At 45.7% G+C, this 15643-nt stretch overlaps 1 protein-coding gene and 2 non-coding genes across 3 annotated transcripts; all 3 read right to left on the bottom strand.

The window, feature by feature from the left end:
- Window positions 1-3200: 3200 nt before the first annotated feature.
- Window positions 3201-3273, bottom strand: TRNAV-UAC (transfer RNA valine (anticodon UAC)). Its single transcript has one exon. It is a non-coding gene; the product is annotated as a tRNA-Val (tRNA).
- Window positions 3274-5514: 2241 nt separating this feature from the next.
- TRNAT-AGU (transfer RNA threonine (anticodon AGU)) lies at window positions 5515-5588 on the bottom strand. The gene has a single exon. It is a non-coding gene; the product is annotated as a tRNA-Thr (tRNA).
- Window positions 5589-12375: 6787 nt separating this feature from the next.
- On the bottom strand, window positions 12376-15432 carry LOC101272190 (POM121-like protein 2). The gene is given in 8 exon segments (XM_012534373.2): window positions 12376-12588; window positions 12590-12923; window positions 12925-13979; window positions 13982-14557; window positions 14559-14894; window positions 14896-14984; window positions 14987-15125; window positions 15127-15432. Coding segments are annotated over 8 exon segments (3048 nt in total).
- Between the last annotated feature and the right edge of the window lie 211 nt (window positions 15433-15643).

Raw genomic sequence — 15643 nt, forward strand, 5'->3', positions numbered from 1 at the left:
TATTTAATTAAATGAAACCTCCGAAGTCGCTGGTTCCGGAGTGAGCATGGAAATAACCGCAAAACCGTTGACTCCGACAGATTCATATAATTCGCGGCGAGTGTATATACTACAACGTTGTTTTCAATTTCTATATTTAAAATCATAAGAATTGTAACCCTTAGAACATTCCATACGTGATAGCAAGAATGTCATTCCCTGAAAGCAAGTTTTCTCCTGCGAGTGCTCTTTGCAAATGTTTGCAATCAATCTGTTAATCTGCCATGCTTCCACCCGCGTCATATATTCGGATGTACTTCTATTGGACCCTGATGATGTGTGCGCGGATGACTAATGACTGCCCTGTATTCTCTTTAATTAAGCGTTAAAAAATAGTGCACATCTGTTTGGTTTGGAAATGCGTTCGGCTGTAAGAATCACATCTTTTCCTCTTACTGTTAAAAGAGTAAGCCTCACTAAGAGGGAGAATCATGGGCAAATTCTGTGATAAACCATGCATCGGATAAAAGCATGCAAAAGTCAACGGTAAAGGCAAAACGAGGCAAGAATTCAGTCCTTCAGTAAAGGTACACACATTCCAGAAATCAAATTTGACATAGAATGTGGGAATTTAGGAACTGATTTAATACCACATACATTTCAAACAGACAGACATGCTCTTTTTAGACAATTTGGTTGCATGTTTATTTTAGTTTTCAAATTGGGCAAAAGAGATGCCTCAAAATGTACAACTGCCTCGAGAGAAGGACCTTGGATGTTGAGAGACAGACACGGTATGGTAATGTTCTTGACGGCCCAAACTTGGAATCCAGAGTGCAATGCGTTCTCATCCCAGCCTTGCCATCTTTCACCTAACTGGCTTTTGCAATAAAAGAGAGGTGTACAGTGCTAACAGAAATGTGAAGATTTACTTAGAAAGTTTTGTCTGAAGGAGTAATGGTGGAGGTCAAGTTTCAAGGTTGAGGAGATGTTCACTAGGTATAGAGGAGTATTTGGGGTAGAACGAATGATATGTGCACACATCCCTGGGAAACAAGAGGAACTGCTGGCAGGTAGGACAAAGGGCTGCTGGTTGGGAGAGAGGGGGCAGTGAGGTACGAAATGAAGCTGAAGACACAGGAGTGGCCGTGGAGAGGATTTCAGGCCATAATCTTCAGGGCCGCATAATAAAATAGCCATCAGATGTTTAGGTGATAGGCAACTCTTTTAGAAACACTGCTTTCTGTCTGTCATACTTTTGTCCTCTCAAAGTTCACAGAATCTGAGATCTAGTCTGACCTAATCTAAGCAAAAGCCAGCTAAAATTCCCCCAAACATTTGAGAAAACTCCCAGGCGTTCAGATCATGTGACTCCCCTTAGTCCACGAGGGACAAGAGCCAGGGTCCCTGTAGAGAGGAAGTACTACTGACACTGGCGTCCCAGGAAGGGAGGCGTTTAATCTTCATCTTTAAAACAGACATTTTTACTTCTGGTAATGGTAAAAGTTAAATGGTTAAAGCAGATGTAACGGTATGGTTTTGTTTTATGTTTTTTGGGTTTTTTTTTAACGGTTAAAGCTGATGTAAAAGGTATGTTTAATAGGTCGCAAAACAGGCTGCTCTAGTCAGGGTTAAGTTTTAGTTAAATCATACGTAAGCCATGATTTCCCCACACCTTAATATGTGAACAGTTCTTCCGTAACCATCAAGTAGAAATACTGTATGCGGTACTTCCTGTGTTTTTGTAAATAAAAAAAATCGGTGCCTAAAACACTCACACCACCAGCTCAATATACTATATCAGAACATTTCCCCCTGTCCTTTCTCTCTTCTGAGAAATCCCTCACACAGCCCGGCAAATGCAGAGTGCGCTGTTCATGGTCCTGACTCCGGGAAGAGGCGGGCTTCCTGGTGGCAACGCGGACCATCTCCGCCCGCCGGGCACGCACCTTGAGTTGAGCGGGATGCCGAGCCCCTGAAGTGTCCGAGAGGAGCCCCTCGATACCCTGCCTGCGAGGGCCCCCGCGCCCCATTCCGCGTACGTCTGTCCCACAGACTTGTCTCTAAACACACACGCCGGTAAACCCACCCTAACCCCTTTCCGAGCCCGGCCGGGACTGTTCTGTGCCTAAAGGCAACTGCCTTTTGAACCCACGTAAGCGACAGGTGTCTGCGCCCAAAGGACAACTCGTGGCAGCGAGCGGCCACCCCTCCCAGGCAAGCCTAGGTGGCTGAGGCGAGTCGGCCTACGGATCCCGGCGCGCAGCCTGGGCTTCCGGAGAAGGGGCGGCTTGGCCTTGACCGCGTTGTGCAAACACCTGAGCAGAGAGACCCGGATCAAGGCGGACTGCAGACCGAGTCCCCGAGGGTATTGACGGCGGTACCAACGCGGACCCCGGGAACTAGGAGAAAAAGGAAAGGGCAGTGAGGTTAAGCAACGGCCTCTGCCGGACACAAAATCCACGTGTACTTTCTGGGGACGGGAAACGTTTCTGATTCATTTCCTCCACCCCCTCCTCCATTGCTTTCCACCTTCTCCACACACAAATTTTATATTGAAGGCTTTTGAAAATATTTCTGGCAAGGAAAAAAAGAAAATGCCAGAGATGGAAGACATCTGGAAACATCACCTTTTGTTTTTCGTTTGTTTGATTTACATCCTTGTTTGTCTGATGGCATTCATTCACTTATTCATTTCTAATTGCGGTAAGCGTACCTCAGCTGCTTCCTGGCCATTTGCTTGCATTTCAAATCATTTGCCTCTACAGTGAAAGTGAAAACAGTAAAGTCTGTTGAAGAAAATTTAGCAGAATACTCCATGCCTTTGAGACGAGCAACTATATGTTAGACAGGACATAATAAGCACTAAGCATACAAGAAAGATGCTACACTATACCCACCCCCACCCCCACCCCGCAAAACAAAACAACAAAAACTGAGCACGTTTTTCCTCAAAAGTCCATTCGGAGAGAAAAACACTAGGCACAGACTGGCAGGACATACTCATAATTCACACAATGTAAAAGACGTTGGAGTCCGAGGAACCTACAGAAATGTTAAAATGCAGTAAGTACTTTAACAAGATGTAGTTCTGAGCACTGCTGCTGTGAGGATAGGTTGGAAACCCTTTGTTTTGAGGTCGGGCACCTTAGAGAGGGCAGCAAGGTAGTAAGGAAGTAGTTGTACTTGTGGGTAAAGTGGCAAAAGCCTGGGAAGGGCACTGTTTCCGCCCGGTTTCGAACCGGGGACCTTTCGCGTGTAAGGCGAACGTGCTGACCGCTGCACCACGGAAACTTCACACACACGTTGCGTTTTACAAGTCCAATAAAACGGCATTTCCTTGGTGCTCCCCAAGTCTAATAATTTTGAGTATTTCTCTTTAAATATATTATCACTCACTCACTTTGCTTACCCTCCTTTTTAAAAACGTGTTAAAATAAGAATATAGGAACTCTACGACTCATAACCAAACGTAACTCAAAAGCAGAGTCCAAATTCCTTCCCCAACACCACGCAGGGTAACCTCAGGCTCCTAGGGCATGTGATTACAAGGAACTACCCGACAGTACCCTGTGACTTTCATTTCCATGTCTCTTGCTCACCGTAGGACCCAGGACATAACACACAGAGCCCTGAAGACCCCCAGACTTCCGAGAGGGCATGCTTGTCCGGAGGAGACTGCTGAGCAGGGGCGGGGTGGGCTGTGCCCCAGGAGGGAGTGACAAAAGGAGTAGTGTTTGGGAATTCATGGGACCGGACTCTGTGCCGAGTAGGTTGAGGTGGGAGTCGTCAGTCAACTTCTTATCCAGTGTCACTCACACTGGCCTGGAACGCCTGTGCTCTGAGCGACGTCAATCTGTGCAACAGCTGACGTACTAGACTATACTTTATTTTTCTCCTCACTTCACCTGACCTTCGTCACTGTATTTGTCCACTTCCCATCTTTTACCTCAAGGATCAGGGAGGTGCTCAGCAGCAAAACAATGGTCTTTCCTCGAATTCTCTGTGAGAATTTTGTCATAGGACAGCTCTGCATCAGCACATCTGACCAAGAGCCAAGCTGAAAACTCCTGCTCTCAGCAACTCAAACTTGGACTGGTCCCAAGGTTGCAGGAAACACAGAAGAGAGACAGTATTTCCCAGCTAGCAAGATTGCAGTCGGTTTTTTTCCTGATATCGAGTTGGCAGTATAAATGATGATTTATTATTTTCCAGTACTTTGATTAGAAGTTTACTGTAAAGCAGTCAATGAGTGGCCCCCAACGTGGCCAATCCTGACCCTACCAGATGTCCTGAAAAAGTATGCAAGCCTGAGGTAGCAAAGGGCACATGCACTGAGTATTATAATAAGATTGCACGAAATCAGTTAATTATTTTTAAAATTGCCAAATGAAACCACAGAGATAAATGGTCATTCATTTTCTGGTACAGATGAACTTATTTGCAAGGCAGAAATAGAGACAAAGATGTAGGGAACAAAGTTATGGAAACCAAGGGGGGAAGGGGGAGTGAGATGAATTGGGAGATTGGGATTGACATATATACACGGCTATGTGTAAAAGAGATAACTACCACATAGCACAGGGAACTCTACTCAGTGCTTGTGGTGACCTCAACGGGAAGGAAATCTAAAAAAAAGAGGGGATATATGTGTACGTATAACTGATTCACTTTGCTGTACAGCGGAAACAGACACAAGGTTGTAAAGCAGCTATTTTACTCCAGTAAAAATAAACTAAAAAGAAAAGAGGAAACGGTTATAACACTACTTGATTTACACTACTCTAATTTATATTAGAACTTTTCCCTTGTTCTTTTATTGGTTTTGGATTAGATTTGACTAAAGGCAAATGGGTAAAAACAACTCCAGACTAAGTAATGGGTGTGGAAAATAGCTGTAAACATATGTAAGTGCAGAACTTGAAAGCACACCCATCGAAACTAGATCACTAATTCAGTAGCCTTGCCCCACACTGTATGGTCCACGTAACAGTAGTGTAGACATCACTCATCTGGGAGACTGTAGAAATGGTGACTTTCAGACCCTGTTGGAGATGTAGTCATCTAAAACCCTCATTGTAATGGACCATACCAGGTCATTCATATGCTCACAAAATTTTGAGAAGCATGGCTCTAAGGCGCTATTCAATGTGCCAAAAAGCTATCTGGCACAAAATTGGGGGTATCTGAGGGGAGAGGTTGACCATGCAATGAATCAGTCAAGAGAAACAAATGTCTCCATTGTGTTAAAAGTTCTAGGAGGCAAAAATAATTGAAGAGATCACACAAAACCGAACTGGCAATGTCTGACACCTGATCTAAAAGGTAAAGGAAAGACCAAGAAGCACTCTAGGCAATTCTAATTTTCCTCTCATGATTTCAGGGCAAGTAACGCTCTTGGGAGAGTTGTTGATATTATATTTATTTTTTAAGCAAGGGGACTAATGCTGTCCCCATCTCCTCCTAGGACTTGAAGGCATGTCAACTGCAGTTAATTCCACTTTTTGTTTGCCATGTTTAAAACACTGCCACCTTAGGCCCCACTGGGATTCGAACCCAGGATCTCCTGTTTACTAGACAGGCGCTTTCACCAACTAAGCCACGGAGCCAACTACAACACCAAACTCATTCTTATAGTATTTGAAGGAGATGTCACTTTCCTCTTTCACCAATGCATTTCTCAAGAATTTTTGATTAATGATAGAGTCTCGGGACTACTTCTCAGAATTTCTATCAAGTTCTTTTACTTTCTCTCGCCTGAAATATGCACAGAAGTTTACATGCTGTGCCAAGACAAGAAAAACTTTCTGAGCCTCTGGGCCCTTGAAATAGGCAGCCAAGCCATTTCACTTCCAGGAGCTTTTACAACTTCGTTATAGGAGATATTTCTCAGTTTCAAATCTGCAATTGGGAAATGATGGTGCTTATCGGTCTTGAAACATAACATGAACTGGAGCACTTTGAAGGACTTCACCACACCATTTGCTACTCTTACTGTGAGAAAGCAATGTCTTACAAAAGAGAAACGTGCTTCCCAATCTTGATTTTGGAGCTATGTGGCAGGTAAAGGCATGCAAATGGAAAAAGGAAGGTAAGAATTCAGCCAATGTATACATGTTAAGAACGATGTTTGACACAGAGATATAGACAATATAAAAGGTAGACATGTCTTACTTAAAAATGTCATAAAGTTCTTAACTCGTCCTAGTTCCTGAAATCAACAATCAATGCATAAATATCAGAGAGTTGTCCTCCCCTATGAGAATGAGAGGCAGTATGGAATGATGCTTAAGAGCACAAACTGTGATGTCAGGCTCCATTGGTTCTTTGTCCCAAACCTGTCATTATATTTGGGAGCTTGGGAAAATAATGTAACATCTCTATTTCCTGTTTTCATTTACTCAAATTCTTTGGGGAGTGCTGGCGGATGGTGTGGGTTATGACTAGCCTCAATCTATAAGACTTCTACAGGCGTGTTATATCTAGGACAGGTACACAGCATTGCTTCCTGAGCTGATAGAGAACAGTGTAAGGAAACTGCCTGTATCTCTTGCAATAGCAGGCAATTTGTTTCCTTTTGTTGTTTATTACAACAGCTCGAGTACTTCTGTAAAGGTAGGTCACACTTTCCACTCATTTCTATTTGAAGAACTCTTTCGTTGTAATCAAATCTATAAGATTTAAAATTTTCTGCCCAATGCAATACACCTCTCCTATTGTATTTTAAGTATCAGGTATTATGTGTATTAATGGGAAGACTAAGTTAAATTAGGAACCACCTGCATTTATGCACATCAGAGATGCCTAAAACTTAAAACACACACACACAAATCCACCCAGCATTAAAGTAATCTATGAAGTCTTTAAGAACAAAAAAGAGGGCGTGATTAATACTACCTGGGAGAAGTCTGAGCTCTGTGAAGAACCCACCAAAGAACATTGAACTGGCCACTGTTCTTTCTGAAAAACTTGGATTCTATAATGGGACCTTGGTGTGCTAGATAAACCCAGTTTTGTGGGGCAGGATGTAACAAAGAGAAGTGGTTCAGTTGTTTATTGGTCCAAATGGAAATATTTTAGGCCCAAGATAGGAAAGAAAACCCTTTGGGTGTGAGGTGAAACTTTGTGAGAGAAACCCACCGAACTTCAAGTTCAACATAAACCAGATGGCTCCATTTCAGATGTCTTTTACACGCTAAAGACAAATCTCATTGGTCTGGTTTGCATTTCAGTGTGCGAATGGGACTCTAGGAGAGTATTTGGCAGGACAAGTATACATCATCTGGCACAGATAACCATATAAATATCTCTGCCATGTCCCTCACCAAAATAAGACATCGATATCACATTCCTTCAGCCTTGAACAACTACCTGTCATGGAACTACTGTCAACCAGGCATTTGCCTCAACACTGATTTCAGTGGTGGCAAAGAGACATGTTTCTTATTGTAATTTTTAAAATTAAATTTTTATTTTGGAATAATTTTAGAAAAGTTGCAAAGACAATACAGAGAATTGCCTTATACTCGTTACCTAGTTTCCCTTAATATTAGCTTCTTCCACTATCATGGTACCTTTGTTTAAACTAAGAAGCCAATGTGGGTACTTTACTAAAAACTAAACTCCTGACTTTGACTATATCACACCAGGTTTTACACTAATGTCCCTTTTGTTTCCAGGATCCTACATTGTATTCAGCCTCCTCTAGTCTGTGACAGTTTCTCAGTGTTGATGAAGTATTTCTGTAGCATACTTGACTGTTTTCCAATCTGGGTTTGTCTGATGTTTTTTGCATGATTGGTTTGGGGTTATAGGTTTTTGTGGGAGACCACAAAGATAAAGTACTTGTCCCATCGCATCATATCGGATGTTACATGATAGGAGCATAGCTTACCATTGGTGATGCCAACCTTGATCATTTTTAAGGTAGTGTTTGCCATTTTTCTCCCTTGTGAAGTTCCTATTTTTTCCTACTTCCTACTCTACTATTTAGAAGTTAGTCACTCAGTATGGCCCATATTCCGGAAGGGAGGGCATTAAGCTTCATCTCCTGGGGGGGTGGGGGGAGTATTTACTTATATTAGTTGGAATGCTTCTGTAAGGAAAATGTTTCCCTTCTCTTGTATTCATTGATTTATTTATATCAGTATGGACTCATGAATATGTATTTTATACTTTGGATTATAATCCAAAACCACACCATCTGTTGTTCAAACTGTTCCAGCTTTGGTCATTGGGAGCTCTTTCCCTGTTATAAAGAGACAATTGGCAAAGCTGTTTCTTTCCTACTGTGTTGATATTAATAAATAATTTTTTCACACATCATATAAAAAAAATCTTGTTTCACCTTTCGCTGAACTAGTTAAGACCCGAGTGTGGAAGTGTGGAAAGTGTGGATGGTTTCCCAGTTTATTTTAGGACGAAAATAATCCAGTAGGGTCAGTTTCTTTGCAAGAATCAGTTACCCAGTGGAAAACTAATATGCCCAAAGCGGCTCTATTTCCCTTGCTAGTCACTCACTACTACCCTTTCACCCTGTAGATGGGATTCAAAGGAGGACTTCAACCTTGGGGTAAATCAAAGATGTGTGTTTAAATTTTTTTAAGTTCTCAGCGGGAGATTCGTCTGTCTCCCTGACATTAATTGTGACATCGCAGTGGACCTGAGACTGGAAGAACTCTCATCTGTGTAGAAATGTAAGAGGAACGCCCTGTCGTACAAGTTGGCCTGTACGGGGATCGAGCCAGCGATCTTGGCATTATTAACACCATGCTCTAACCAACTGAGCTAACCGGCTAGCAAACTGGTAGCTTGTTCCTCTGTAGGCAATTAAATAAAAGGGAAACAAAATGGTTTCTTCAAATTCTCGGGGCGGGGGGCCAGGGGCCAGGGGGCCGGGGGCCGGGGGCCGGAGGGGTGGGGCGGGGGGAGGCGGGGAGGGAGGAGAAGGAAAGGGAACACAAAGAACTGAAACAACCGAAAAGTGACGTTATTTTTTTAAATCTCCACATTCTTCCTATTTCATTCTCCCCCATCTCGGAGTTAGGAAAAAGAATAAGAGAACACAACATTTGGCCTGATTGAACTCTACTTCTTGGGGACCTCTCTCCAACTGACAACTCTGAGCCCCCCAAAAGATCAAAGTCCCCGAGGGAGGCTTCCTTCCTCCTACCTATTTAAAATAATTTATAAAAATAAATTATTTTAAAATAATTTTATTTCATACTATCAGAGTCCTTAATCCATCTGGAATTCATTTTTATTAATTGTATGAGATGAAGCAGTTTTTTTTATTTTTTTGAAGAGTTTTTCTACTTGTACCAACTGCACTTGAAAAGTTCATTAACTTCCTGCCATTCTAAAGCGACGAATTTAGCCCTCTTTTTCATATTCTATACCCTCCCCGTAAGGGATCTCACCTTTTCCCAAGATTTCGATATTCTAAGGTACATTGACAACGCTCCAATCTTTCCCTAGCCCTCACCAGACACTCCATACATTCATTTGCTCTAACCAAAAACCTTTGCTTTATCCCGGATTCCTCTCCTCATCTCACACCTCACAACCCCTTTAAGAGCAAATCGGTTAAATATATATATACATCTGACCACTTCTCACCACTTGCATTGTAAGCGTCCTCGTCTGGGCCACCATTGAATCCCACCTGGATTCCTGCAGAACCCTCCTCCCAGTCTCCCCGCTTTCACTCCTCTACCGTCCCAGCTCAGCCAGCAGCCAGAACAATCCTAACAGTGAGTCAAGTCATGTCATTTATTTGTCCCAAAGCCTCTGCTTGTTCCACATCTCACTCCTGGGGACTTCCACCAGGTTTTCTCTTTGCCTGGAATCCTCTTCCCTCATACTCTGGCATGGCTGAGTCTGTCAGTGAATTCAAGTCTTTGCTCAGATGTCAACCTCTCATAAGAGCTCAGATGAAACTGTAGCGCCATCTTAACCCACCTACCCTGCTCTATATTTTTGCCATGCCGTTTGCAATCTCTTTCACATGGGAGTTATTTCCTATTATGTTTATTGTTTATTTTTTAATCACACCCCCTACTAGAACATAAACTCCAGAAGAACAGGAATTTTATGTCACTGAGAACATCCCAAATATTAGAAGAGTGCCTAGTAACCAGTATCAGATGCCCAGTATTTTTTGTGAATGAATGATTGAATATGACAAATATTTCCTTCATATTCCATAGTCATTTCACACTCAAGTCTATAAACATTCCATGTATTCTGCCAAAATTACCTTTTCCATCCTCCAAGTCAAATGGCTAAGGGTTGGTCTTCTCCAACTCCCCCTTACCCTTATTCTGCCCATCTCCTCCACCCACACGGTGCAATCTGTCACCAAGTCCTGCTTCTTAATCCCTCCTCTCTCTACTGCCTCCCCACGCCCACTGTTAACTACCTGGTTAACAATCCCTGTTAACCAGGTAATTAATTACCTAGCTTGAATGTATTGTATCTTTCATCTTTGTTGGTGTCTCCGCAGCCTCCCACACATTTCCAAGCCTCCAGCCTGTCCCCATTTGACTCCTCCCTCACATGACAGCTAGAGCAATCTAAACCCAAGCTTGTCTCTTTCCTACTTAAAATCTTTCCATGACTCTCCATTGTATTTGGAACCCTGTGCACACTGCACGATATGGTTTATAAGCATACTCATGATCTGCCCCTTCTTCTCCCAAACCATGTCTGATTCCTTGAAAGTTACCCAGATACATGCGTTCTGTCTTCCAGACCCTCCTGTGCACGTGTTTTGTCTTTGGCCTGAAATACCCTTCTCCAGTTGCTAGAACTGGAGAACACACACCGTAAGACAGAATTCAAGTTTCAAGACTTAGATAAGATGACCTTCTGCCCTGCTTTCATTCCCTTAGTACCTGTCGCTTGTTATGGAATCACTGGCTTACTTACCAGTCTCCCCACTAAATTGTAATCTCCAAAGCAGAAGTTTTCCTTCACCTCTGAATGGCTGGTGCAAAGCACGATACAAGGTATACAGTCATCACTGTATAAATGTTAAATTATCATGTAAAGAGCTGTAGAAATTGTCTAATACTTTTCCTCTTACCCCCCCCCCCCACTGTAAGATGGCAATCTTGGGTTCTGGAATGCCTTTCAAAGTAGAAACAGCATGGATATTTAGAGTCCTATATACCTGGGTTAGAGTTCTGACTTTGGTGATCTGCTGTAGTGAGGGAGAAGCGAACACACACTTTGGAGCCAATAGGGTTGAAATCCCAAATCTAACCTTTACTGACTGGTTGAGCTTGGGCAAGTTTCTTAATATCCTTCTGCCTCTGAATAGATAGCAATTCCTGTATCATAAACTCATTTCAACAATTTATTTTTATTTTATCAACCAACTTAAGATTGCTTATTTTTCCAGTTAGGTCTCTTCCAAGGTATCCGTAAAACAGGAGATAGATGCATTCAGGGAATCATTCTTGCCTTTTCTTTTTTTCCATCAGGATGGAATATGTCGTAGCTACTCATAGACCTCCCATTGGTTACAGTACAGAGGTCAGCTTCGGTATCTGCTCTTCCTCCCTTTCTCCCTTTGTTCTCAGGCCCAAGAGTCTTCCTGCCCTACCCACCCTATCTGGGAGAGATGTGAGGTAGAGGGTGATTTTATAAGGTACAAATTAAAAGAAAAGTAGAAGCTTTGGTTCCCTAATTGAGCATTTCTCACTCGTAATTATGGAGGAATTATGACCTATGGTGTAAAGAAAAGAAGCAAGGTTGCTCCACTCTGTGTTTTTCCTCCCCTGGCCCTGCCATGGATGCTCTCATGGGTAGACCATTGATCCTCAAGGCAAAGTTGGCTTCACGGTCAAGTTGCATTAAAAGCTTCTCCAAAATAAATAAATTAAACTAAAAAAAAATCTTCTCCAAGAGCCAACTGAGGAGCAAAATAGCAAGAAATGAGGAATCGGCCTCCCTAGGGGACCAGATAAAGGAACCACTTCTTTGAGCCAAATAAAAGCAGGCTAAGATTTAGAGAGAATCTAATCCTCCTCCCAAAGATGCAAGAGAATATGGGTTGTACTCTTTGCCTCCCCGGCACGTCTGTTCCCAGAGAAAAAAGCAGGAGGCAGTGTCCTGACTGAGCTCACCGTTGACACAGAAAGGAGTGGGTAGGGAGGGGAAGGCAAGGCTCCGTTCAATTCCAAAGCTTTGGTTCCACTCAGTTTCATTCTGCTATCACCACTGGATACTATAGTCCTTCATTTTCCTCTAGAATGTAGATTAGGACCTCAAGGTGAATGTGCAAAGCTCTCACCTTAGATCTGGGGTATTTTCGCTGTAGAGAATCAGAAGTGACTGAGGCACTTTACTATGCTGAGGTCCAAATCAGAGTACGAGTGGCAAGGAACACAGTTATTTCTTGTGGGCATGATGCCTTCGGGAATGCCCTTGCTCCCTATTCTGTGGGGTTTTTGATTTTTCACCAATGGAAAACGAAGGGGCTGACGGTCTGAAAGATCTTCTCCCAACAGACCCCTGGGGCGGTGGAGAGGGCATCCCAAAGCCAAGGCTGCTGCCTGCCTTAACTGATCCAGTGACAGGGGTGCTCTGAGCAAAGGGGGCCATGGGTGTCCCCAAACATAGTTTCTCTTGCAGAAATGCTGGCCTTCCCCAGGGCCAAAGGTGTGCCCTGGCTGGTCCAGCCCTGGCTGCCTGGGCCCCAGCCTTTCCCCAAGGGTGTGATGGTGTTAGTGCTCCCACTCGGCACTGCTCCAGGGCTGAGTGCTCCGGAGCTGGAGCTCGCGTCTGGGGCAGTGACGCTGAGCCCAGTCTCCTCACAGTCCACGGGGCTCACTAATCCCCCAAAGTCAAATGGTCGTGGGGATGTGCTGCCAAACACTGAGCCACAAGCCCCAGTCTGATGGCTTGGGGTGACAACTCCCAAACCATTCGTATTAGACCAAAAGGGAACCTACTGGAGTGCTGTCAAAGGCCGGCCGGAAGCTGGCAGGGATGTGAAAGGTGGAGGCTGGTGGTGCCAAACCCCCAGAGGTTGACTGCGTGGTACCGCTGAAGGATGGCTGGGCTGGGGTCGGTGTTGGGGTTGAGGAGGCCACTGTTGAGTTTCCAAAAATGGGAGAGCTACAGAAGCTTGGGCCAAGGGCTGGTTGGGGGGCTTCTTGCTTCTGCACATATGCAGCCCCAAATGCAGGTTGGGGAGTGGCTCCCAGGGTTAGTGGGGAAGGTGGCCTTGAGCTTGACTCCAAGGGAATTGTGAATGCTGACTTCGAACTGGAGATCCTGGATGACAATGCAGGCTGGCTGGTGGTTACTAGGGCTGAAGCTGCCGGAGGGCCACCCACAGCGCTAAAATCGGCAGTGCTCCTGGTAGGGGATATCTGGACAGCACTGGGAAGAACCTGGCTAAAGACGGTGACTGTGTGCACAGTACGAATGGTTGGACGCTGGCACAGTGGGAAAGTGAAGCCTGCATCTGGGGAGAAGCTGGCCCTGAAGGCACAGGCAGCCCCGAGAGGAAAAGGGGGGCAAGTGGAAGGGCTGGAGCAAGTGCAGCCCATGGTACTGGTAACATTCACTACACCAAATTCCAAAGGCGGCTTAAAGGAGCCTTTGGATGTGCTGGCTGGGGTGGTGGACATGACTACAGAGGTAGCCTTGACCAGGCCATGGAAGAGACGGGTAGAAGCAGGAGTAGGTGGAGGAGTGGTCTGCTTGAAAGAGAAAGGAGCTCTCACGGGCATAGTTTTAAGTGGTCTTATGCTGCCAAAGATAGGCTTGAAGGTGGGACTTGAGATACCTGGAGGTGAAGATGCTGCAGCTGTGCTTGAAATTCTGGAATATGAGGAGCCTCCTGTCTCACTATTGGCTGGGAGCCCCATGATGGGTTTTGACATGCGCTCAGCAGAAGTTGCAACAGGAGGTGCAGATGCAGGAATATGGGGGGCTGGGCTGCTCATCAATCCAAACACAGTGCTTTGCGTAGTGGGTGCTGCAGGGTTAATGGCAGGGGAGTCTCGGGGTATGGCAGCCTGAGAGGCTGAAGTGGCCACGTGGTCTCAGTGACTGGTGCTGTGGGAGAAACAAGGGTCAGAAGGATGAAAGTAGTGGTGGGTTTTGAGTCTGAAGAGGTGCCTGAAAGGGGCTCTGACTGGGAGCACCCATGTGAGGCCAGCAGGCTCGCTGTCTTCAGAGGCGAGTGGGCCACACTGATTGCCTCTCCGGTAGGTTGTGGGAAGGCCAGTGGACTTGGAGACTCCTGCATTTTATGTAAGCTTTCCAGCTGAGGATCAGTGCCCTGGGACAGGGGAGGCTGAATAGCAGACCAAGTGTCAGGGACAGAGTCTGTGGTGACCTCAGTCGTATCTTCTCTGGCTTTGTTGCTCCGTTGGAGGCCAGCTTTCTTCCCTAAGGCCAGGTCTTTAGGGACTGCATAACCCAGCTGAGGAGGCAGAGTCAGGGACAGCAGGCTCCCGGGGCTTGACAGAAGCAGGGGAACCTGATTTTGTTGCCCAGAGCTGCCAGATGTTTCTGGGGACTCATCTGATACCAGTGGGACTGGAGAGTGAGACGGATGACCAATGTTCTTTCCTTTTTATTGGCCACTCCGGTACCTGGAGTTATGTACTGGGAATACTCTTCCAAGGCTCAGAGAAATCTCTAGAAGAGCTGTAAGAGCTTGTAATAGCATTTCTTTGGGAGCCAAGGGGGCCACCTGTATGTGTGCTGGCCAAGGAGTCCATGGAGGAGCAGCTGGGCCTGTTATTCTAGCTGTGATCTGAGCCCCAGCAGTCGAGGTTTCTCTTCAGAGGCCCAGGCCTCGGCACAAAAGAAGTGAGGACTCCGTTTTTCGTCAGAGGCTTAAACGCAGATGGTCTGGTCTCTGGAATCCTTCTCTTACTGTCCAAGCTCTCATGGAACAAGTAGTTCTTCCCATCTCACTTTCCCCTTCTTGCACTCTCTGAGAGCCCTCAGCACTGTCTCCTTCGCACATGGGTCTGGGGCTTCTCAGAAGGTGAGACCCCTGCAGAGTTCGTTACCTCTGCTGGGGCAGTGGAGGGGGGCGCTGTGCGCTCACGAGGAGCGCGCCTCCTGGTCACCGGGCTCCATGTTGCCCTGAGGTGCCGAAGAGACCAGATACTCCCCCTTGAAGTAACTTTCCCACCAGTCTGAGGGAAGAGGCCCCATGATGGAATTCCGGGACCTGTTCATGGGAAAGGGCCTCCAAGCCTCATTGACCACGCACGCGTTGGGACTGGTAGGATCCCAGTTCGGCAGGCTCCTCGCAGGTCTGTGCCGAGGGGCAGGGTGGGCACGATGGACGTGCTGAACCCGGGGGACCTGATGAAGGGGCTGAGCTGGCCTGCGGTTCAAGGGCCTGTCCGACAAGTCTGTGCGCCCCCCTGCTGGGGGTGACAGCCAGAGTCCCAGCTTGCCCACGTAAGTGCCCATGTGGAGCAGTTGACTTCGGGTTTGGGCTCCCGAGGTTTCTGACGCCTAGTGACTCAGCCGCAGTCGAAGTTTTCCGGTGACGGTTGGGATCCCTGCGCGAGGAAAGTGAAAGGGTCTCGGGGAGCTCCTCACCCTCCAGGTCCTGCATCCGAAAGTGCCGGTGGAAACAGGACACGCGGGACCTCAGCAGCCCCCGTAGCCTGCTCTGCTA

Source organism: Orcinus orca, chromosome 10, assembly GCF_937001465.1.
Source record: "Orcinus orca chromosome 10, mOrcOrc1.1, whole genome shotgun sequence".
Taxonomy (NCBI): domain Eukaryota; kingdom Metazoa; phylum Chordata; class Mammalia; order Artiodactyla; family Delphinidae; genus Orcinus; species Orcinus orca.